We start from the raw sequence: 24,126 nt of genomic DNA, 5'->3' as shown, positions 1-24,126 counted from the left end.
AATACTCAACAATAAAACAACAAAAAAAACACAAACATAAACATAAAAAATAAAACAAAATACAAAAACTATTTAGGAGGATCTGAACACCAGTATTTGGCAAAATGGTTAAGATGGTTAAGGGGGCTGCTTCTACTAAGGATGCCGTGGGTCTGATAAGCGAATCGGAAATGTTGGAACGGCAAAGAAATTACACTGTTCGACTGCACGACATTGGTGTCGCCTGTTCGACATTCAAGAGTAACATGGATCAACTACTTTTAATGATGGCTAAGGTTCTAATCAGTTTACTATTCATAGATTCACTCGCTCAGTTTCGAGATCTGGAGGAAGAACGGACTAATCAAGCCCGTTGGGATCAGTTTACCCGGTGTGATGGCCTGCCAAAGGTCCGATCCCCAGTCGAGATCAGAACATTTTTGGCCAAGATTCGTCACTTTGAAGAGATCGAAACTAACAGCTCCATTGACTGGACTCTGGGAGTGGACGAGCGTAGTATTCTGACACAGAATATTTACCACAAGGACCTAACACGAGCAACGTTGCAAAAAACGTCTAGCGATAATCCTGGTTCTTATTTTGAGACCAACTTAAAGAATTGCCTAGAAGTATTGCAACAGGTGGATGTTTTGATGGACAACGAGGTGGAAATGGAGCGCATACGTTTGAAAGTACAGATTGATCTAATGGAGGTTAGTGGCATCTGAACAAAAGAGTGGCTAATCCAAAGAACTGCTTTTAGGTTTACAGAGACGTCCAACGGGAGATAGAAAGTCTCTTCGACCGTCTTACATATCGGCTATTGCGAATGCAAAAGGTCTACATGGAGTTAGTGATTGTTTTTTATTTTTGAAGTGTTTTTATATATGCTAATGATTTTACCTAAGATCTGCTAATGGAATAGTGGCTAGGTGGAGCCACTCATGTGACTCATGGCGCATGGATCTTTGGGGTCTTTACAATGTGCCCATAATCTTTAAGCAACTGGAGTAAGCTTCCGGGGATAGCTTTAAACGGATTGGGTATTACCACCTATCTGTCTTACAGAGTTCCATTGATGATGGCCGACTTTAAAGCCACGGAAGTTACGGTCCAGTTACCATTAAGTGTCCTGTGGGATTGCGTCACCCTACGCTGTGTCCACACCAGTTTTGACCATCGTTCGGAGGACGCGAAGAGCTACGAAACACCGACAGTCGACGCCAGTGTTGTTCCCATTTCTGGAATAACTGAAATGGAAGAGTCGGTGGTTGGTGAGTGGTTGATGCAGCATGACATACAGGAGGAGACTTTGGAAAGCATGAACAAAAAACGAGAGGAGTACGAAGAACTAATGCAGCTCATTGCCGAGCGGACCGAACAGGCTGCCAAGGAGGCGAAGTTTGGTAAAGCCGCCGATGGTGGTAAGCGCCCGAAGATAGTCATCCCGAAGACACCGAAGATGGTGCCCCTCGTACCGCAAGGAATGTTTCCCGAAATCTATAACGAGTTTCTTCATCGCGAGGATAATCAATACACGAAGTTTCTGGATAGTTATTACCATCCAAAACTTCTAAACCTATCGTCCGAGGAGGTAAGTACTACACCTAATAAGATATTACATATAAGGAATTGTGGGGGTTAATATAATACTTAAGTAGGTTGTGAAAAGAGAGGGCCACTGCCTAAATAAATGTTAAACTATCCTTAGATAAATCTTAGGGAGTGTATGATCATTGGCGGAGTCTATAACATTACATTTGTTCGGCGACCTGACCAAACGCAATTCGAGAAGTTCAATATTATTTTGCACGAGGATGGACGCGTTCTGCATATTGTAGCTGATGTGGTGGCTCGAGTTGAAGGCAACTTTCGAAGCTCCCATGTTTCCGACTTCACCAGAATGACCTTAGCTAGTAGCCAGTTCAGGCTGGACGATAATGAGCTGCCATTCTTCGTTGTTACCGTGAAGTTGCCCCCAGATCTCTGCAGGTGGGGCAAACCCGAGGTGTGTCATTATTTGAGAGAAGTGGAGGCACCTCCACGGACACCGGATAGGAGTACCCTCGTTGCGGTTAATGTTGTCGATCCCCAACGGATATCATCTCAATTAAACCAAAGAGAAGACAGCGCCAACCGATCAACATTCGGCAATCAGTTTTATCCCACTCTCAGATCAATCCTAAAGCAAAGTATTACCTATGCACATAACCTTGAAATAGGGTCTCCTATCCAGGATTTTCATTTGAACAAGGCTTTAAATAAGATTGAAATTATGAAGTTAAAAAAAATATGCCTGCCTCGCATAATTTCCTCTTTTAAGCTACCAAGTGAATTTACTGAAGACAATCTAACATCAGAAGCCCAAAAGTCAAGGCCGAATCGCTTATTGAAAAGGACAGAAACCGAGTTGGCTGTGGAGACTAAACTTGCACCATCGGAAGACTTTGATTATGCATCGCAACAACGGCCCGAAAGGATGTTTCCCATTTTTGAAAAGACAGTTCCTGTAGGATTCATTCCTGCTGGTAATTCATCCACCATCGATTTTACTGATACAACAACAGCATGTGGATTATTTTCCACACTGGAGACCATCAAAGGAAAGTACTTGCACAAGCCCTTCCAACTGTTAGAACAAATCGAAGTCGTACCGAAGAATAAAAGGACAGAGGTAAAAAGTGTAGAGGTCGTAAAAAGTTCTACAAGTCTTAGGGATAAAGTGTCTACTGCGACTGTAAGCGATAGAAGGAGTATTACAGATGCAAGTGAGAGAAAGAGTGCCATGGAAGGTAATCTTGGGATCTAAAATTGTGAATCATGTTAAAAGATTAAACATATATTCTCAGACTTAGCCAAAGGTCAAGACCATAAGGCAACCAGAAGAAGTGGTTCTGTCAACAGGCGGCGATCGACGCGTAAGTCTGCCAAGGTAGAAGACCCTTTCAAGTTTCGCTATGAAGAAAAGGAACCAGCAGTATTGCTTGATCACTGGACTAAAGAGCACATTATCGAATCGACGATTGATCACGAGACTAACACACTCACCTTTAGAACGACCCGTTTGGGCATTTTTGGACTGGCCTTCAAACGATACGAACACTTTCCCTTCCGTGATTGGTGTCTGCAGCCAAATGAGAATAAGTGAGTGGGAGCTAACATCCGTGGAGATCCTTTGCTAATCCTAATCCTAACTCATGCAGTCCAGATGAGATCATTCTCAGCTTGGACACATTCCATGCTCGAATGTTTTTCTACATCACATCTCAGGGGGTACGTGGCTATGTGACTGATCTGACCAAGGGATATACGGCTAAGCCAGTTAAGTACCTGGAGATTGTGGAGCCAATCTCAGACTTTCGCGTATTGCGTAAGGTAGGTTGATGTAGAGGATCTTCACCCAGATCACCTTTCGAACTTCCTTTGCAGTTACTCGTGGAAAAGAACTTTAACATTTTCGCAGAGAACGATGCCAGCTTTTACATCACAAATGGTTACTTCTCCATCAAGCACGTGGCCACTGAGCTTCACACCTACAATACCATGGCCCTGCAATGCAAATTGATGAAATTCTATCGATCCAGCTGGAATCGACTGGCCACACGACGCGACGTCATTATGGACATGAAGATAGCGAAAGACAACTCGGACTTCTCAGAGGTCACAATGCGTATAACACCCGAGAAGACAACATTTGTTAAAATCTCCGAAATGTGTTCCGATGATATAGAAGTGGTGAAGCTTCGTTACGAGGAAACTTGGCGAAACGTCAATGTGAGTAAATATGATCTAGATTTATTAATAATAAAATACAATCCGATGCAAATCGCAGAACTATAATGATTTCGGTCAGGCCATTCAATCGTTGAATCCCCATACCCAAGAGGGATCTAATAAAGAAGCTATGCTATTCGTCTACATTAAAAGGCTCCTGACTGAGATTCGTCCCTTAAGTTACTCCTAGGATCTTCGGCACTTCTGTATAAATTTTACAATGATTCATATTCTCGAACTAAAGTGATTTTTACAAAATGACATTGCTGTCAATTACATTTACAAACTGACACTAGTACACACACAAAAATACACAAAAAAAAAAACAAAAAAGAAAAAAATGGTAAAAAGAAAAAGCAAGGTCCTGGCGTCCCACAAACCCACCGTGGAACTCCTTTCGGAGGACGAGTGGATGGCCCGGAGAAATACGTATATGCAGCGTTTGGCGGACCTTAGGACAAGTGTGGCCTTTATAGATGGTAAATTATATTACTTTTTTTTTGAAGAAGATATAGTTTAAAAAGCCTTTCCCCCAGATGCCATCGACGAGCACAATGAACTGCAGAAACTGCAGTTGCAGGATGAAAAGTGGAACAGTTACTTGGCCTGTGACGGTCTACCAAGTCCCAAAAGTCCTGCCGAAATTCGAAAGTTTATCTCCCAGCTGAACTTTTTGGAAAAAGAGTCCTGCGCTAATGATATCAGCTGGCTTCTTCCGGTGGACGAGCGAAGTTTACTCTCGCAAGCTCCAGACCGCAAGGACATGACCCGGAGGAACTTACAAAAAAATAGGCCAAATATCGGTCAGTTCTTCGATGAAACTGTGCAGCGTATCCTGGCAACCATCACACGTGTGGAAAGAGTACTTCGCAACGATAACGAGCTCCTTCGTTTGCCAACTTTTCAAATTCTTGAACTGGATAAGGTAATAGCTTCTTATAGATAAAGAGATTCTACAGTTGTTCTTCTAGATACCCTCTGAGCTGTATGCGGATATAGACAGTTTCTTCGATAAGCTCACATACCGTGTAATCTGTTCCCCCGATGCCTATATGACGTAAGGTCTTGTGAGTTTATCAAAGGTTTTACTTCTTCTAACTTTTTTTATTTCCTAGAAACAAGGGTAGTATCTTGACGTCTTATTGCTATAACTCCAGAAACTTTGATTTCCAAATATGGGGACTGCAGGATGTACCCATTCGGTTCAACTATATGAAGTAAATAGTTGATTTTATTGCGATATTGCGATATTACCAATCTTTATTTTAAGACTACCGATTATGTGCTCTGATCTCAACTGCGTTGGAGTGACTCTTCAGATGCCACTAAGTGTACTTCGTGATAATTTAACCCTCCGGTGTGTACACACTTTCTTTGACCCGTTCTCCCCACTGGCCAAGAGCTATGAGCTAGCCATTGATAACAATATGAGCCCAAATTGTGGACTTGTGGACATCGGGGATAGTGTGATGACCGAATGGATGACCCAGATAGATATTCAGGAGGACATTATGACGAAAATGAACACGGAGTTGCAGATATACAACGATACAATTGCGTAAATAATTTTTTGACTTGGGTTAACAACCTTTATCGGTAATATATTAACCTTTTTTAAAGCGCAATCGCAGCGGCAGAAGCAAAACATAAAAAAAATAGCGAAAATAATGAAACAAAAAGGAAGTCCATCCCAAAGACTCCAAAAATGCCGCAAGAACTACCAGTAGGCATGTTTCCAGACCCCTACAAGATATTCCTCGAACATGACAAACGAGATTGCATCGACTTCTTTCAACGAAATTTTCATCCCAACCAAATAAACTTGTTGCCGTACGAGGTAATGTACATAAAAGTATCTCAAACACAATGTTTTTATGCTTTTTGCCACTATTTTTATTAATATACCTCTGTTTATTGATAAAATCAAATCTCTTAGGTCAACCTGCGCCGTTTTATCATCATGGGCGGCGTTATTTCGCTCGTCTTTGTGGGAAAGGCCAAACATACCGCCTATGAAAAATTCAATATAACTCTTCACGAAGATGGACGTGCTTTGCGTAAGCAAGTGGATGTTTTGGAGGGCATGAATGAGGAATCCATACGTCGGTCTACTAAACCTAGCATTCTGCAAAGACCAAGTCGTATGGAAATGAGGCGAGATCCCGACCTGGAGGAAGCTTCTGAATTTCAGTTGCACTTGGAACCGGATGAGCTGCCGTTTTATTTTCTCACATTCAAGGTGCCCAACCATTTGTGCTTATGGGGCGAGCCCATGGTTTGTCAATTTGTTGAGGACGAAATCGAAAAACTGCAGGAAGCAGAGGTAGAAAATATAGCGGAAAAGACGGATAAAAAGAAAAAACATTTTCGAAAGCCCTCACGAAAACCATCCGATAATGTGCAGAAAGAGCGTTCAGCCTCAAAGGGTATAACTGTGAAGGAAGAAAATCTGGATGAAAGTGGTAAACCGAATTACCACAGGCCAACAAGGGAAAGTTCTATAAACATTTATAGACCCTCGGCATTGGCAATTGTGCGACAGGGAAGTTTGGAACCAGATCGTGTTAAACAGGGTCCATTGAAAAACTTTCAGCTACTGGAGGAGCCACTATCGAGACGGAAGATTCGTTTACTTCAGGACCACTGCCTAACCCGAATCATATCCTCGTTTAAATTCCCGCGGGAGTTTAAAGATGGTGATCTCGAAGAAAAGGCCATCAAAAACCCAACGGGCCCGAGTCTTTACAGACGGCGAGAAGCGAATTCTGTTGAATATGCGCGGACTGATGATTACTTCTTCAACTACGAGGATCAGTCCAATCCCGAGCGAGTGTATGCAAAATTTCCTGTGCTGAAGGACCTACAGCTGGAGCTTGGCAGGGAGCATGCAACCAAAAAGAATACTTCGATGTATGGCCTTGTACTGACACTGGACGACATCAAGGGGAAATACTTGGATGCCCCCAAAAAGATAACTGATCAACTGGCGACTCAAGCCGTCAGAATGAGCAGACGCACTTTTCAGGAACCACTTAATACGAGTCGATCTCGACGACAAAGTTCGTTCGTGAGACGGTCTTTTAGACAATTAGGATTGGAAGCTAGCACTGTGAGCGTGGGTGAGTTACGATCGGCAGAAATGGAGTACGAACTCAGCGAAGCCAGTGAGTCCAGCGAACCCATTCGAAAGTCTAGAAAAGAAAATCGTTTACCACCGGAAAGTGTTTCTCAGAATTATGAAATCGTAAAGGTCTTCCACTGGACCACCAAGTTTATCGTGGAATCAAAGTTTGATAAGGAGAGTAAGGTGCTTACTATCAAGACAGATCGCTTGGGAAACTTTGGATTCGCCTTTCAGCGATACACGCACTTTCCCTTTAGTCACTGGGAACTGGAGAAGAACGAGGAAAAGTAATATACTTCGTGAATCCTTATTTAACAATGATTAATATACCTTTTGCAGTCCCGATGAGATCATTTTCACCTTGGACACCTACCATGTGCGTGTAGTCTTCTTTATCACCAGGGATGGCATTCGGTGTCATGCGATTGATATACCCAAGGAGTACATTGCTAGGCCCTACAAACATATAGATATTGAGAAACCTGTCTCAGATTTCGTCGAGCTTCGCAAGGTTTATGTCTGAAGCTTCTATGATATTTCCATAGCTTACTATACCCCCATTACAGCGCCTCCAGGATATGAACCTGAATGTGTTTGCGGAGCTGGACGCTTGTTTCTACATCGATCAGGGCTATTTCTCGCAGAAGCATCTGGCAGCCGAGTTGCATATCTACGATGCCATCGCCGTGCATATCAAGCTGATGAAGTTCAGCCGTAGTCAGTGGAATCGCCTAGCCACGGATAGGGATCTGTTGCTCTGTCTAAGGAATACCAAGGATGTACACGATGGAGCGCAGGTAACGGTCCGGGTAACGCCCGAAATCTCTACGTTCGTGGAGGTTTCGGAGCTCTGCACGGAAGATCTGAGTGCGATAAAACTGAACTACAAGAATACCTGGCGAAATATTGGGGTAGGCTTAAGACAATCAAAATATTTAAAAATAATCAATACTATCCTTATCTTTTCAGACCTACTCGGATCTACATCAGGTGATCAACTCCATGTACCCGTATGCCACGGATGTGCGTAATTGCGATGCCAACCAGATGTACTATCTTCGCCAACTTCTTCAGGAGATCCGACCCCTGAGCTTTTCCTAGATCCGCGAACGCTGCACAACTAACAACTGCCAAACAAAAACACAGATCACAGCGTACACTTTCAAATTAACAGCAATTAAAAGCAATTGCCTTACAACGAAGTCTTGAATCATTTCCATTGTTTTGGTTTAAGTGGGTTCTTCACGCATTAATACTGGAGTGGGTTAGAAATCAACTTGGTTTTTTTGAAACTTCTTTCCGCGAATGAAATGCAACGCCTGCTGGCTTGCTGCTTGCTGGCCACCACTCTATCCAGGATTGATGTCCTTGCCCAGACCCTGAACCCGAGCCAAGCCATCGATTTAAAGAAGTTGGCCAAAATAGTAGTGCCTCCGAAATTTGAAACTCGTGTTATTGGCGGTCGTGTTACTACAAATGAAAAGCTGGGCGGCTACCTAATTGCACTGCGCTACGACAAGGAGTTCATTTGTGGTGGCACCCTGCTCCACGACCTCATCGTCCTGACGGCTGCCCATTGCTTTTTGGGTCGAGAGAAGATCAAGGAATGGGTGGCAGTTGGCGCCACTTCAAAGCTAAGTGATAAAGGTATTCAACGCAAAGTTAAGGAAGTCATCAAGTCCGCCCAGTTTAGAGAAGATGACATGAACATGGATGTGGCCGTGGTGCGGCTGAAAAGCCCCATGAAGGGCAAAAAAATTGGAAGGCTTTCACTCTGCTCCACCAACCTCAAGCCGGGTCTGGAACTAGTGGTTTCTGGCTGGGGAATGACCGATCCCAATGGCCTTCGCCCGCAGACCCTATTGCGCACGGTTACAGTGCCAATTTTAGATAAGAGTACTTGTCGATCTTCCTATTGGCCAGCGGGTGAGTGGGATGTAAATATCAGTGCGTAATATGGAGTCGAATTACTTAAGATATGAAACTTATAAGTACGGTTTATGGCTCTTATTAAGAAAGTCATTGGAATTACGGAAAAATCGAACATAAAAATGGTATTTAAATTTGACCCTCTTTTAAAAGAAAGATTTAAATTTAGAATATTAGGGAATTCAACTACGAACTCATAGAGGTATCCACCTTCTAAATCGGGATCGATTTACCCAAGTTACGAAATTTATAAGCACAGTTTTGGGTTCTTATACTGAAAATCATTGGAATTTCGAAAAAATCGAACATGAAAATGGGCTTACAATTTGACCCTCCTTTAAAGGACAGATTTTTATGCAGAATATTAGAAAATTCAATTACGAACTCATAGAGGTATCAACCTTTAAAATCGGGATCGAATTACCCAAGTTATGAAATTTATAACGCGGTTTTGGCTTCTCATTCTGGAAATCATTGGAATTTCGAAAAAAAGGAACATAAAAATGGTCTAAAAATATGACCCTCTTTAAAAAGAAAAATTTGTATGTAGAATATTAGAAAATTTAACTACGAACTCATAGAGGTATCAACCTTTAAAATCGGGATCGAATTACCCAAGTTATGAAATTTATAAGCGCGGTTTTGGGTTCTCATTCTGGAAATCATTGGAATTTCCAAAAAATCGAACATGAAAATGGGCTTAAAATTTGACCTTCTTTTAAAAGAAAGTCTTTTATGTAGAATATTAGAAATTTCAAAGACGAACTCATAGAGGTATCAACCTTAAAAGTCGGGATCGAATTACCCAAGTTATAAAATTTATAAGCACGTTTTTGGGCTCTTATTCTGGAAGTAATTGAAATTTCGGATAAATCGAACATAAAAAAGAAAGAAAATTTTTTATGTAGAATATTAGAAAATTCAAATACGAACTCATAGAGGTATCAACCTTTAAAATCTGGATCGAATTACCCAAGTCATGAAATTTATAAGCACGGTTTTGGGTTCTCATTCTGGAAATCATTAGAATTTCGAAAAAATCGAACATGAAAATGGGCTAAAAATTTGACCCTCTTTTAAAAGAAAGATTTTTATGTAGAATATTAGAAAATTCAATTACGAACTCAAAGAGGTATCAAACTTTAAAATCTGGATCGAATAACCCAAGTTATGAAATTTATAAGCACGGTTTTGGGTTCTCGTTCTGGAAATCATTGGAATTTCGAAAAAATCTAACATGATAATGGGCTAAAAATTTGACCCTCTTTTAAAAGAAAGATTTTTATATAGAATATTAGAAAATTCAAATACGAACACATAGAGGTATCAACCTTTAAAATCGGGATCGAATTACCCAAGTTATGAAATTTATAAGCACGGTTTTGGGTTCTCATACTGGTAATCATTGGAATTTCCAAAAAGTCGAGCATGAAAATCAGCAAAAAATTGTACCGTCTTTAAAAAGAAATATTTTTATGCAGAATACTAGAAAATTCAACAACGAACTCATAGAGGTGTCAACATTGAAAATCGGTATCGAATTACCCTAGTCATGAAATTTATATGTTCGGTTTTTGGTTCCCCTTCTGGAAATCATTGGAACCACCGAAAAATTTAATATGAAAATGGGTTAAAAATTGTAGGCTCTTTTAAAATACGGATTTTTTTCTTTTTATAAAACTAATTCTTTCTTTGTGCAGTTAATATAACAGACAGCATGTTTTGCGCCGGACTGCTCGGGAAGAAAGATGCCTGCACATTTGACTCCGGCGGTCCGCTGGTTTACAAGAAGCAAGTCTGTGGAATCGTGTCCTTTGGAATCGGGTGTGCCAGCAAACGTTATTCCGGCGTCTACACGGACATTATTTACGTAAAGCCCTTTATCGAGAAGAGCATTAAGGTGTTGTTGGCGAAAAGTTGAATAAATTGTACAAACTATGGAATGTGTCATTTGATTATGTCATAAATAACTACCATTAGAGTCGCATTAGTGGATTTCTTTACGCTTAAATGTTGGCTTGTGCATAAAATCATTTTCGCAAGTGTCATTCCATTCCGTTCCCTGTTTGCAATGCAAGGTCTTCTGGGATGCATCGTGCTGGTTGGCGCTCTGGTTTCAGTCCACGTTCATGGCCAGGAGATCGCCAATCACACTATCGATGTGGAAAAGGTGGCCAAATTGGTCCTTCCCAATAATCATGACACTCGCGTTGTCGGCGGCCAAGTTACCACAAATGGTAAGTTGGGTGGATACCTAATGGCATTAGTATATGCCGGAGATTTTGTTTGCGGTGGCACTCTTATCCATGACCTCATCGTTCTGACGGCTGCCCACTGCTTTTTGGGCCGGATGAAGGTTTCAGATTGGACTGTGGTTGCCGGTATTTCCAAGCTCGATCAAAAAGGTGTACGTCGCAAAGTAAAGGACTTTATCTTATCTGAAAAGTTTAAAGAGGCAGATATGAATATGGATGTGGCCGTGATGCTGCTAAAAAGTCCTTTGAAAGGCAAGGGTATTGGAAAACTTTCTTTATGCTCCGTAAAGCTAAAGCCAGGCATTGAACTAACTGTTTCCGGATGGGGTATGACCGTTGCCAGAGGACATGGGCCGCAGACATTACTACGTACGGTCACAGTGCCAATTATTCACAAGAGTAACTGTCGTTCCGCCTATCAGCCAATGGGTAAGTTATTTTGGTTGGACACAAAGGTTTTAAGCATATAATACAGTACAAACATACTGATTTTATTTCATTATTTATGGTGCAGCTAAAATAACAGATAGCATGATATGCGCCTCAGTATTAGGAAAAAAGGATGCCTGCACCTACGACTCCGGAGGTCCATTGGTTTACAAAAAGCAAGTTTGCGGTATTGTGTCCTTTGGAATAGGATGTGCTAGCAAACGTTATCCTGGCGTCTACACGGATGTCATGTACGTTAAGCCCTTCATCGAAAAGGGTATGAAAGCGCTTTTATCACGACGGTCCGGTCGAACCAAAATAAAAGCCCACAAATAAAAAATCTCGTTTTGAAATACATACTTATTTGATGGATGATAAAATGTTTTTTAAAAACGCATACCTATTTTTCACCCACCATGATTAAAACTGGACTTTACGAAAATACCAGAAGGTTGTATAATTCATATTTAAGTACTGACATAAGGAGCATTAAGGTACTTCTAAAGCGTTGAATAAAAGCGTTGTTAAAAATTGAGACATTTTGGAAATAATTATGCGTTTGATCTCGGTTTAATGGCTTCTCCTCGCTAATATAATCCGTTGAACACTAGAAATTATTTCTCCTGTGTTGATGCCGTACCCACTGGATTGCAATTTAGAAAAGACAAACAGTGATCTCCTCAGTGATATTCGAAAAGTATATGTATATACACCAAAAAATTTTATAAGTCTTATTACTGATGAAAATGGTTGTTGGTTATGTCAGAATCATGGTCATTGCAATTTCTTTAGATACTCAAGAGACAAAACATAAAGCATATAGCATAACATTAAAACAATTGACATTAATCAATGTACATTTATTGCTAGTGCACAGTAAAAATATTAAGATTTGTTCGCAAGGTTTGGATTAGTATTGAACAGTGGGTAGACATAAAGGGATTTCTTAAAGGTCGAAATATCTTTAATATTTGAGGGGTCATCGCTCTCTCCCAAGAACTCAATCTTGATTTTATCGGACATTGGCTTAGTTATAGCTTGATCCCTTGCCATATCGGTTTGTTCATCATCTATTAAGTCTGATGCCGATCCGGATCGAGTGGCTACTTGAGAATTAGCTTGTGTTGTTGATTCTGAGGACAAAGTATGCTTTCCCACAACTTGGACAGAAAGTTTTCTTAAATTATTCTTATCATAGTCATTCAGGAAATTCAAAACATCCTCCTTGGTTAATTTGTTCAGCGTTTGTATTTGCATTTCCAAACGATTAAAGAAATATTCCTTGGTGACTATTTCACTCCAATTCCGCATTACTTCCTCATCCAAACTCGTGTCTCCCAGTCTCTTTCCACTGATTAGAGTATCTTGAACATTCTTAAACTCTGTATCACTCATCTGTGAAACAAGTTCAGACATTTGCGACCGAAAGGCTTCAATACGTTGCTCAACATATTCTGCCCTATGTTTCGTCTCTTGGGTATTTATAGTGATTACAAAAGCCATGATACCATACCCAATTCGTTGATGTATGCCCAAGCTGTAGCCCAACTGCTCTTGAGTCCTCAATTGGTTGAAGAACGGCTCCTCTACAATTAACTCTATCAGATCCATTAAACATTCCAATTTAAGATCACTCGGTCCAATTTGATAGTAGTTTGTTATAATTGTATTCGAGTCATCTTCGTTTAGTGTTTTGGCCCTCAAATAATGTGATCCCAGAGGTATTTGAAGTAGGTTATTGTCCAATGCCGATAGATTCTCTACTTTTTCGCTGTTGTATGTGAGAAGAATTTTTTGCATTAGGTCTCTTGCTTGATCTTCAGTGAAATTTCCTTGCATTAAACCTTTTATATACATTTTTTTATGAAAATTATCTTTAAAGTTTTTAATGTCATCTAAGGCTATTGCATCAATGGCCTCATATTTCGAAATCATGCTAAAACGTTGATTTTCCAATACGCTAAGACGCAGGTCAAGATTTAGCGTTCTTCCATTAATTAGAGCATTATATATTTGCCGTTTTTTGAGGTCCTTAAATGAATTCACCTGATCCATATCCAGTTCTATAGTTTGCATCACGTTTAGCATTATTTCCACCAAGAGAGGGAGCTTTTCATTGTAGCCACTAACCCGCATAACCAAACCTTTATCACCGATATAAAGACCGTAAGTTAATCCTGCCTCTAAGGCCGGGTATAATTGTTCGGCTATTGTGAATTCCACTAAGTAGGTGTAAAGAACACCGAGCATATAATGCTTAACGCTTTCCCGAACCAGAGGAGTGATAAAATAAAGGTTAATATATCCGTCGGGAAGTTGAAAAATGTTATCCTGTCGAAACCAGAGCTCGCATAAATCATTTCTGATCAGAGCTTTAGGACTTCTCGAGACATGTGGCTTTCCTGCTTCTACCCAATGGAGTGTAAAATCAGTGGTTACGAATGGATTAGGTTGTGGAAATTGCAATTCCTTCAATGTGGATGGTTCTTGCCACATTTTAAGCCACTTCGGTGGCATAGAAATGGATTTGTATTGAGTTCCAAACCATGGTTCTTTTTGATCGTACTCATTATCTTCATATGGCATGTATGATGAGATCATTATATTAAAATTAAATTTATCAAGATGCTGTCTTAGAAGCTCTAAGTCAGATTCATCATATTGAAAGTAAAGCTGAGGTCCTGTAAGGACATCTTTCGATGGCAGGTAATTCAAGCACTCAACAATGCTTTGAACATTATCAATAGAGGGCAGTTCAATTTGAAATCGAAAATTATTATTGGCAATTTGTTGTAACTCTTTATAAGAAACCTGAAGTTGTTCGCTATTAACAACAAGCTTGATCCAAGCGAATGTAGCTTCCAATACCTCGTCCAAGTGATTAAACCCATCGTCAGTTAGATAAATACATATATTGAACAGGGAGTATATCGAGTTTGAGTCAAAACTACCTCCACCAACTCCTGCCATTACACTAATGCACCAAAGACGTCGACGTAAGTACGAACATAGACTTCCAACTCCCTCAAAACCAAGGAGATGTGAAATCAAATAATCCGGTTTGCTGCGATATAAGTTCTTCATTGGTGGCACAACCCAAGTTAACTCGACTTTGCAGACATCTTCAACCGGCTGAACTAGGAATACTTCCTTGAAGAACTGTTCCCGAAAGGCTGATTGGTAATTAAACTTGGTGAAGTCAACTGAATTCTCTTGGCTATTTGGTATATCTGCACAATGCCGCACTAGCATTTCCTCCAATTCATCTAAGGGAAGTTGAGCCTGGATTGCTACTATCATTCGATTGGAACCGTAGTGATTGCGGCAAAACTTGTGAAGTTCCTGGTGCAGCTTGCTATTGTCTACACCCTCTTGAAGGGACTTAAAGTTACCCCAGCTGAAAGTTCCCTGTGGGTACTCATCACTCGCTAAGCTCGCCAAAATCTGATCTCTACGGACTTCGTCCCTCATAAAAGTCTGCTCAAATTCAGACTGTATGGCCGAGCGTTCGCGATTCATGGCATCGGGTAGCATTAGTGGAGCCTTTATCAAATTCATAAAAAGATCCATACTCCTATCAAGGTGGGCTTCATCCACCTCAAAGTAGAAGCAAGTCTCCTCATTCTCAGTATGCGCATTACTGAAACCTCCGCTTTTCGTCACAAACGAGTCAAATTCATTCTCAACGGGAAATTTCTCAGATCCCATAAATATCATATGTTCCACAAAATGGGCTAATCCCTGATATTGTCGCGGTTCACTAAACGATCCCACGCCAACTAGAACAGCACAAGCAGCTAATTTACCATGAAAGTGCTCAATTGAAGAGTTCATACTTTCGCTGGAAGCTCGATTGATTGGCGGATCTTCAACATAAGGATCTGATATAAGCATGGCGCGTAATCCATTTGATAAGCTCAGGGCACGATAAAGTTTTTTGTCCCCCTCCGATTTGTCTGGCTCATCGTGATATTGGACCACAACCGCGGCCGTACTTATAGCTGTGTACTGCTGACGATTTAGCCATTTATGCACTTGCTTACTAATTCTGTGTAGGCCAAGGCGTGGCTTGAAACACATCCTCAGTCCAATACGAATAATTTTAAAAATATATATTTTACGTACATTATGGTGTTTTTTTTTGACAGTTAATCCTAAGCGTATAAGTTGGCAAATGATTGCAGATTTCGAAAAAATCATTTAAATTAATAAAATTATAAATGCACATTTCCGAGAACTGAAAACTGTTTAAAGCTAGATATAATAGTTCTTGTGCCCCAATATTCTTATAAATTGTATGCCACTTTTCCTTAATTTGGAATAAACATTCATAGTTTTGTAAAACCTCATCTCTTTAATAATTAAAATTATTCAAAAGAGTATCAGGTCGTTGTGTTAACGCAATGAAAGGCCTAAAGATATCAATTGGACTCGCTAAACCGATTATTTTAACGATTGGGTGAGGGTTTGCTTATAGATCATATTGGAATATATTCTGTGGTCGCAATGGCACGTATCCTCGTTTGCTGCTTGGTGGTTGGCGTACTGATTTTGATGGATGATATCCAAGCTCAGAAAAAGAATCAGACCATTGACTTGGCGAAGTTGGCCAAGTTATTGCTGCGTCCTTCTTTCCAGACCCGTGTTATTGGTGGTCATGTGACGACTATTGATAAGTTGGGCGGTTATCTTGTGGCAATGCGATACTACAACAATTTCATCTGCGGAGGCACTTTAGTTCGGGATCTCATTGTCCTGACGGCGGCCCACTGCTTTGAGAACCGGGATGTCAAGGATGGTTGGAGTGTGGAGGGTGGCATCTCGAGGCTCACCGATCGTGGAGTTCGCCGTGGGGTTAAGGGCATTATCAAGTCCGCTGACTTCCGGATGGCTACGATGAACATGGATGTGGCTGTGGTGCTGCTGAGTAGACCCATGGTGGGAAAAAATATCGGTACTCTAACGTTGTGCACTACGCCCTTGACTACTGGGAAACATCTGGTCGTTTCCGGCTGGGGAATGACCCATCCGGATAACAATGGTCCGGATCAGCTGTTGCGAACGGTCACGGTTCCTGTGATCGAAAAGAGGTTCTGCCGCGATGTCTATCGGCTTTCAGGTGAGTCAGTCTTAGAGATATACATGTAGATATACCACAGATTTGGATGGGAGTACATATATCTTGAAAAGTACTATACTGTTTAATAGCCATCTATTAAGTTTTCATGTTAGCCACTTATCTAACTAATATAACCTATTTCCAAGCAAAGCCTTAACTTCAAAAAACAACTTTAACATATTTGTTCTTTTAAAAAGCTAAAAAATTTCAATTTGCTAATCCCATTTTGCTTGTGTAGCTGCTATAACGGACAGCATGTTCTGCGCGTCAGTGCTGGGAAAAAAGGATGCCTGCACATACGACTCCGGAGGTCCTTTGGTTTACGACAGGCAAGTCTGCGGTATCGTGTCGTTTGGAATCGGATGTGCCAGCCGACGATATCCTGGCGTCTATACGGACGTCCATTACGTTAAGCCCTTCATCGAAAAGGGTATTAAAGCGCTTTTATCACGACGGTCCGGTCGAACCAAAATAAAAGCCCCCAAATAAAAAACGTTCGTTTTATATGCATATGTAAATTTCTGATGGATTATAAAATATTTTGCAATATCGCATAGCTTATTAGATACCTATTTTACACCCACCATGATTAAAACTAGACTTTACAAGCTCTTTGCCGAATTTTACTATTTTAAAAGAAATATATTTCTCAATATATAGAAGAACGTAAATCTAAATTAGTATCGGTTGGAGTTGGTAGACATTTTCAGTAAAATGTTTAGTCCATTTAACTATGATAAAATTTCCTATTAAAATAAATATTGTACTGATAAGTCAAATCTTTCATTTGACCTTAAAAACTATTACCTACTTTAAAAATTCCAGAAGGTTTTTAAATTTACATTTAAATGCTGCCTTTTTCAGAATAGATATTTTTTTTCTGTGTGACATGCAATACTGATTTTGTTTCCTTTATTTTTCCTCGACGACTTTCCAATCGCCAGTCATCGGTGTTCAACATTAAATGGCACAACAGCTTGGGCGTTAATTGTTGTCATTATGTGTAAGTTTCTGGGACTTTCGCGCCCGGACTCGATGGTCCATGGTTAACTGACCATCGAGAGACCATCGACTCCTTGGGGCCATTGCGTGCAGGCGGGAGTCGGCAGCTCCTTGCTGATCATTGACTGATTCCATAATTGATTGGTCCCAGGGAAGCTGGGTCCCAAAAACTGAGGTCTGCGGTCTGAGGGTCTCCTGCTCTTCTGGCCGTGGGGCACAATTTTTTAGAAACGACGTTCAACGACTTGAGTACTTTTACTTTTGCCCCGGCCAAACGCAACGAAATGTAAATTAGCCCGACCGAGTTCGCTAAAAAGCGGGGCTTCCAAAAAATTTATGTGGCAGGTTTTTTTTTGAGATCGCATGACTGACGGCCTTTCGTCCGCCGGAGCTGCGTTTTTGAATTAGTTTAATAACACAATTAATTGTTATTTATAGCTTCCTTTGCGCAACTCAAACGCAGCATTTAAGGGCTAAGATCTGCTGGCCAGACGCTATTTTGTGGCACGCAAGGGCCAATTTGGTGGGTAGACAGGTAGAACTGTCTTAACGGTTCTCAGCTGGGCCTAATAATAGAGTTGAGTTGGCCAAGTTATGTGGTGCTTGTGATGTGGGTGAGGGATAGCCGTTTAAGGGGTTGTAGGGGGAGGAGGACTCCTGGAGTAGCTCCTTCCATCTGCGCCACAGGATATTCCATATTCTCCACCGGACTCTACCCATAGCCAACATAAATATCCACAGAAATGACACTTTCCATCCCTTCCCGCGGCGCTGGTTCGCATTAAGTTTATTTATCTGCTTTTAAATGGCATTTTCACTTGCATATAATTCTTCGCGTTTTCCCTTGTAATGCGCAGTGGAAACAAAGGCAACATAATGTAACAGCCGCCATAACAGCACGAAGATGCCCAGATACTTCAGATGGCCCAGACTCTGTGCACTCCATGACTACCATTTACCACTACTATTTTTAGTAGTGTCATAAATTTATGGCACATTGTGGCAGTGGCAGTGGACTAGGCCTCTCGACTTGGCTCACGTGGAGCTGCCTGGGGCAAAAGGAGCTGAAATCGACATGCAAAACAACATGCTAGCTGGCACCTACTTTGCCCATCCAAAGATTTACTGATGAAGTCGTGAACGGGAATGCAAAACCATACTAAAACCGAATCCGAAACAGAACCGAACCTATCCATGCCATTTGCCAATCAAACAAATCAAATAGGTAGAGCGGATTCGGTTACATCGGTTTTATAGATCCCATTTCGGATCTGTTAATTAAAAGATACACACGTACCTTCAATAGAACGAAAAGGCAAACAAATCTTCGGGGCTGGACAAACATACTGGATCAATAGCGGCACTCTGTGAGAGATACAGTATATATTCTGGGTTTTTTTACGATGCGCTCACTGTTTCGAGTGTTTGACTGGCTTAAAAGCCAATAAAATTTGTTGTTAATTGTTTTGGTAAATTGAAAATTAGGTTTTGGGAAAAATCATCGCTCAAGTATGCATGGAACGAGTTCAGGTTTAAGAGTTTCGTATCGGGGTCTCCAGTTTTATGTCTGTTTGCCCAGCGCATTAACTCGGTCACTTTTAATGAACTTTGTGAGTGGAACCATCTGCCGCCATACGATCGACCGGTCATCGGCGGTCTTAGCCCTTCCAAACGAGACAAATCGAATCGTTTTGCCCAAACCGAGCTGAACTTTAATCGGCTTAAGTGTAATTTAACTTATTTCTATGACTTTTACCATCATTCCGCCGTTGGGCCGGCAGAAATCGGTTAATTAAAGTTGTACAAAGTTCCAAGCCGATTTCATGCCGCGTTGAATCAACAAATTGTAAACTTTTCCGTACTATCCAACTAACTGTGGGTTTGGAGGGCAGGGCAGGAGCCACGGCGCGGATTGTTCAAAAAGGGGGCCATCATTTGTACTTACTTAAGTGCTTGATCATGCTGATATCATCACCTGGCAACTTTCCTTTGTTCCCTACGTACCCACAATGCAATTAGCGGGGTCTGCAGACGCCAGGCGGTCTCCAGTCTCTCGCATCTCCACTCGCATCGGCCGCAATCTTAAATCGAAAATCACCAAGAATCGGTTAAGAAATAAATACAAGGAATGTAATTTGTATTACATTATGGGTGCAGCGAAGCTCGAGATAACAGCGAGTCGAAAACGATGTGCCCTTCCTTGAAGTTTTCAAAATCCAGTGCCCTTCTTTGCGATTCTCAAATTAATTACTTAAGGACATATCTTCTTATAAACACAAATTTCTTAACTTCTTTTTAAGATACAATTTCAGTCTTACTGATATCTTATATCACCTATTTTCATTTATATTTATTACATACCTTCAATTCAACTTCCTATCTAAACTGAAATACCTCAACATAGGGCACCTCAGCCTCAAAAATCGAACCTCTGTGTTGACAGTTATTGATCGATGATTTCGTAAACACAATGTTGAAATTAATTTACATTTGGCTCTCTGTTTTCGGGCTTTGCTCTTACCTCAACAGATCTTTTGACTTCAATTGTACGAACTCATTGTGTTGATTTGTAATTGACTTTTATTTTGACTTCAGTGGTTGGTCTAATGAGTTCGCTTAAGCTGCTTCTAATGCAGTGGACTTCCCCTTTTCCATTTAATTTTCCACGTTTTTCCTTCATCTGTTCCCTTTCAAAGTGTCAGACCGAGAGGGGGGAGCTCAACGTTCCAATAAGTGACACTGACTAATTCGGAACCATTAATCTCGGAGCTGCTTAGCGTCAGTCATGCTGGTCGGGCGGCCATCAATACGCATCAAAATCGAATGCGAATTGTGCATGCTTACACGGATGGTGATGCAAGTACAGTCGAGGACAAAATACTAGATATACATTAAAGAGGTTCAGAGATTATTTTACCAAGGAATGCACATTTGTTGAATATATAATTATATCCGTTACCTCTAACAGGCATCTTATGGTAAGTATTATATTTCAGCGAGATAAATCAGATGGGGCCTTTGAATTTAAGAAATATTTTGATCAGTATTAATACTTTTTATTGTCAACATTTGTTGTTCAATTTATAAAAGCTTGAAGTAGAAAAGTTTAAGTTTAAAATCTTATACATTAATTCATCTGGTGTGACTGCAAATTATGTTTATACCCGTAATTTCCATTTAAAATATGTAGTTCAAAATAGGTATGTAATTTATGGTTGCAGTTGTAAGTGCTATTATATTGACTGCAGCTGTGGCCTTACAGTCTCCATGACGAATGTGTGACCGCTGCGTCTCGGTGGGGTGTCGGTCGTTTGGTGTCCCTGATTTGCCTCCATTTCTAAGCCCAGTGTGCTGTACTCGGTGCCCGTTCCGATTCTCGTAGACGGGTCCAAACCCATTGCCGTTTCCCATTTCCGCGGACATTCGAGGCGAATGCTGTTGTGGACGTGGTTTTGGTTGTGGACGTGAATCTGGACGCGGACGTGGACAAGGCGTGCAATCAAGCCGCGTGTCTGGCAGTCAACTAGTCACTCACTTTGGCCAGAGAGACTGCGTCAGTCCGTCAGTCAAATGCTCGCTTTAATTTTGCTCTTCTCGCGATTTGCAAGAGCACAGGAAGAAATGCAGTTCTGAGATCCACCTTATTATTTAGGGATATTTTGATGAATTATAGATATACCTATGTTTTACAATAAATAAATACACATATCATTTATTTTCTATGATTTATTTTGGCTATCCCAAATGAATAATAATTTTCAACATGATTTTCCGATGTTTAGAACCTTATTTTATTTAATCTTAAAACCCATTGTCAATGGTTGAAATGGTATGGTTAAGATAGTATGTCTTAAGGCAATTTATAGAGAACACAATATTTTTATTTGAAAATTTAATTCGAACAAATTTATAGAATTTTTTTTCAGTGCAGGGCTGCATGAGTGGCTGGAGCTGCATGACTACCGGGCATAATTTCTGCCCGACCCAACGAAATATGGGACCGAAATGAACACATTGCCAGGTTGGCGGCTCTGCGCACGCGCACAGTTGTTGGCCAGGCTCAAAGGCCCCTTCGTGGATCCCCCTTCCCCCCTTTTTTGCACTGCCACTGCTACTCCCACTCCCTTCTGCATCCTCCACTCCAATCTGCGGTTCGTTTTGGCCTGGCGACACTCGTAACCGCAGGGCGACGGCGCAGCCCGTTTTCGATTAACGATGACCATGGATGAGGACGAAGACGAGGACGCGGATGGAGGCAACTTGAGCGTGTGCCAGCCAAGCGAAATGCAGTTGGATGCCCAGCCGATCAGTTGAGGAGCTAGAGCTAGGCTGCACTTAAAATAATGACAGAATTTAATCAAAATTTTTATTTTACTAAAACATGGTTAGAAGTTCAATAATTAGGAAACAAGTACTGACCTAATTCACATTTTACGATTTGAATTTGCATTATTATCTTCTTAAATAATAATATTATTATATTGTTATGATACATTTTATATTACATAACAAACAAGATGTGAAACTTTGGTAGTCCTAACTTTATAACTACCAGATTTTATGGTTCTTAAGGTTTCTCTCAGTTACTAACATATAACATACTTAAGAAATATTTTCAAAATGTTTTTTACTGGTACCAGTATCCTCAAATATTATATCATTATTATTTTTAATATTAGGACGAGATTTTTATTATTCAGGGAACTTTCTTCAAATATTCTTTGGAAAAATTTCATATCTATATAGATTCTTGGACAGTGTAAGTCCGAGTTGAGGACTGAGTCCGCGGCAACGCCTTCGGTTTACATTTTACAATCCTAACAAGGTTAGGCCGGCCGATAAACGGAGCTGCACTCGTTTGGCTATAAGGCTAGGTTGTGATCTGGCCTCTCCAGCTGGAGTTGCAGCCGGAGTTGGGAGTTGGAGGCTGGGGGTTGGTGGCTGGGGATCGGAACTTGGAGCTTGGAGCTGGAGGTGGCACATGCCTAACCAGCAACCACGCTGCTATGCAAACACACACACCACGAGCGGAATGGTGGCCATGGCTACGAGCTGTACATACGGAATTGCACATTAAAAATGAGCAATGGGAGTGGGCGGTGGGCGGTGGGGAGGTGGGAGGAATGGGGGGAGTGGGTCTTGTGGGTTCTGTGGGTTTCGTGGGGAGCGAGCGGTTGATTCGAGGCGAGCGATGTCTTTTTCTGTGGCAGAACAAGGTTGGCCTGGCCTGCGCCGCCGCTACCAACGTCGCTGCACTGAGAAAAATCTATTGATAGAAAAAAATCTGAATAATATTAATTAAAACAATGCCACTTTCAACAAAAGGTGGGTCTGAAATGGTCGTCGCAGGATACATATTTAGTTCATTTCTTTATGAAAAAGCAATATCTCTTTTTTAAGTTTTGAGTGTTATCTGTGCCTAAAAGTTATAGAAATCTACACTATGGCTTCGGGTTTTGAGTTCTTAATTTTTTTAATAATTGAACCATACTTTTTAAGTTCTAATGTCTTTACTTGATTTTCTTTTAATCTGCATAAAAACAGTGGCTTTTAGTTGTGGGTACATTTTGTATTACTTTTGTAATTTGAATCACATAGTTCTTAGGCTTGGTTAAATGGTGACCCACAATTGTACTCTTCGTCCTAACTTTAAGAAATTTTTTTTTAGAATCCAATCAATTTTTCTCGCTGTGCACTGCTGACTCTGTTTAATGCAATTCAGGCGAAAGGCGCACAAAGGGACAGCGAACAAGATGCCGAGTTGCTGATTGTGCGGGCAGCGCAGTCGACGCAGGCAGAGGCAGCCGCAAGAGCTTTTGTCGCCGCCACAAACATGGAATATGACAAGCTGGTGAGGAGCAGGATGGGTTTGGATGGAATGGGTTGGTATGGGATGGCATGGGATGGGATGGTATCGGGATGAATGGGTCGAGAGCAGGAGGATGAGGCGGAGATACTGGATGGTCGGCCGGCATGCAAAGCATTGTCAAGTGGGGAGCAGGCCAAGTGCTACACAAAAACCAAGCGACAAAGAAACGTCGCAGAACGCTGCCGACGCACGTGAGATGTGGATGCATTTGACACACTGAGGGATATAAGATATAGAAATGGTATTGCAATTTATCATTTAAAATGTAAGGCTTCATTTGTATTTAATTTATGTAATTAATTTTAAAAACATTTAAATTTAAGAAAAATTTAATATTTTTAGAAAATAGGTGGTTTGTTTTTTTTTATTTGTCCGTATAATAATTTACTGAAAATACGTATATAAATTTTAATTCAAATTGTCTTACTATTTTTAATTAGAATGTTTTGACTCATATTTTAAGAAATGTCTAGGAAGTATATTATCATTTTGCAAAATTTTGGGTATTTAAAGTGGGAAAACTAAATTTTCTTTGAACTGAGAGGCCTTTTTTAATTAGTAAAAAGGATTTTTCCAGACAACATTAGAATATATTTAAACCACAGACTGTGCTGATATTTTTAAAAGAGTAAATGATATACATATA

At 40.7% G+C, this 24,126-nt stretch overlaps 6 protein-coding genes across 10 annotated transcripts; 5 read left to right on the top strand and 1 right to left on the bottom strand.

Annotated features, from left to right (window-relative positions):
• Positions 1–4: 4 nt before the first annotated feature.
• On the top strand, positions 5–4,071 carry LOC119554367. 3 transcript variants are annotated; one of them, XM_037865244.1, is made up of 11 exons: positions 5–240; positions 301–692; positions 743–828; positions 888–989; positions 1,048–1,573; positions 1,691–1,987; positions 2,303–2,771; positions 2,829–3,123; positions 3,183–3,354; positions 3,409–3,753; positions 3,812–4,071. In XM_037865244.1, exons 1-11 carry the CDS (start codon positions 105–107, stop codon positions 3,941–3,943), a joined length of 2,952 nt encoding a protein of 983 aa, XP_037721172.1. In that variant the 5' UTR covers positions 5–104; the 3' UTR covers positions 3,944–4,071. The 3 variants fall into 3 exon arrangements, with proteins under 3 accessions (XP_037721172.1, XP_037721171.1, XP_037721173.1); XM_037865243.1 differs by having other exon boundaries at positions 1,691–2,771; XM_037865245.1 differs by lacking the exon at positions 3,812–4,071 and having other exon boundaries at positions 1,691–2,771; positions 3,183–3,349; positions 3,409–3,565.
• On the top strand, positions 3,967–8,053 carry LOC119554366. 3 transcript variants are annotated; one of them, XM_037865241.1, is made up of 10 exons: positions 3,967–4,232; positions 4,290–4,678; positions 4,725–4,810; positions 4,869–4,970; positions 5,024–5,311; positions 5,374–5,590; positions 5,690–7,164; positions 7,217–7,388; positions 7,444–7,674; positions 7,847–8,053. In XM_037865241.1, the coding sequence occupies exons 1-10, from the start codon at positions 4,094–4,096 to the stop codon at positions 7,976–7,978; spliced, it is 3,231 nt and encodes a 1,076-aa protein (XP_037721169.1). In that variant the 5' UTR covers positions 3,967–4,093; the 3' UTR covers positions 7,979–8,053. The 3 variants fall into 3 exon arrangements, with proteins under 3 accessions (XP_037721169.1, XP_037721168.1, XP_037721170.1); XM_037865240.1 differs by having other exon boundaries at positions 7,444–7,788; positions 7,847–8,052; XM_037865242.1 differs by lacking the exons at positions 5,690–7,164; positions 7,217–7,388; positions 7,444–7,674; positions 7,847–8,053 and having other exon boundaries at positions 5,385–5,540.
• An 84-nt stretch (positions 8,054–8,137) lies between these two features.
• Positions 8,138–10,744, top strand: LOC119553911 (seminase). The gene is made up of 2 exons (XM_037864587.1): positions 8,138–8,803; positions 10,507–10,744. The coding sequence occupies exons 1-2, from the start codon at positions 8,188–8,190 to the stop codon at positions 10,725–10,727; spliced, it is 837 nt and encodes a 278-aa protein (XP_037720515.1). The 5' UTR covers positions 8,138–8,187; the 3' UTR covers positions 10,728–10,744.
• Positions 10,745–10,865: 121 nt separating this feature from the next.
• LOC119555104 (seminase) lies at positions 10,866–12,025 on the top strand. The gene is made up of 2 exons (XM_037866323.1): positions 10,866–11,490; positions 11,576–12,025. Exons 1-2 carry the CDS (start codon positions 10,878–10,880, stop codon positions 11,824–11,826), a joined length of 864 nt encoding a protein of 287 aa, XP_037722251.1. The 5' UTR covers positions 10,866–10,877; the 3' UTR covers positions 11,827–12,025.
• A 117-nt stretch (positions 12,026–12,142) lies between these two features.
• LOC119555103 (nardilysin) lies at positions 12,143–15,650 on the bottom strand. The gene has a single exon (XM_037866321.1). It carries the CDS (start codon positions 15,568–15,570, stop codon positions 12,376–12,378), a length of 3,195 nt encoding a protein of 1,064 aa, XP_037722249.1. The 5' UTR covers positions 15,571–15,650; the 3' UTR covers positions 12,143–12,375.
• A 334-nt stretch (positions 15,651–15,984) lies between these two features.
• On the top strand, positions 15,985–17,239 carry LOC119553841 (seminase). Its single transcript, XM_037864485.1, has 2 exons — positions 15,985–16,609; positions 16,848–17,239. Exons 1-2 carry the CDS (start codon positions 15,997–15,999, stop codon positions 17,096–17,098), a joined length of 864 nt encoding a protein of 287 aa, XP_037720413.1. The 5' UTR covers positions 15,985–15,996; the 3' UTR covers positions 17,099–17,239.
• Positions 17,240–24,126: the final 6,887 nt, after the last annotated feature.

Source organism: Drosophila subpulchrella, chromosome 3L (assembly GCF_014743375.2).
Source record: "Drosophila subpulchrella strain 33 F10 #4 breed RU33 chromosome 3L, RU_Dsub_v1.1 Primary Assembly, whole genome shotgun sequence".
NCBI classification, from domain to species: domain Eukaryota; kingdom Metazoa; phylum Arthropoda; class Insecta; order Diptera; family Drosophilidae; genus Drosophila; species Drosophila subpulchrella.
This window is presented reverse-complemented; position numbering and strand designations above follow the sequence as displayed.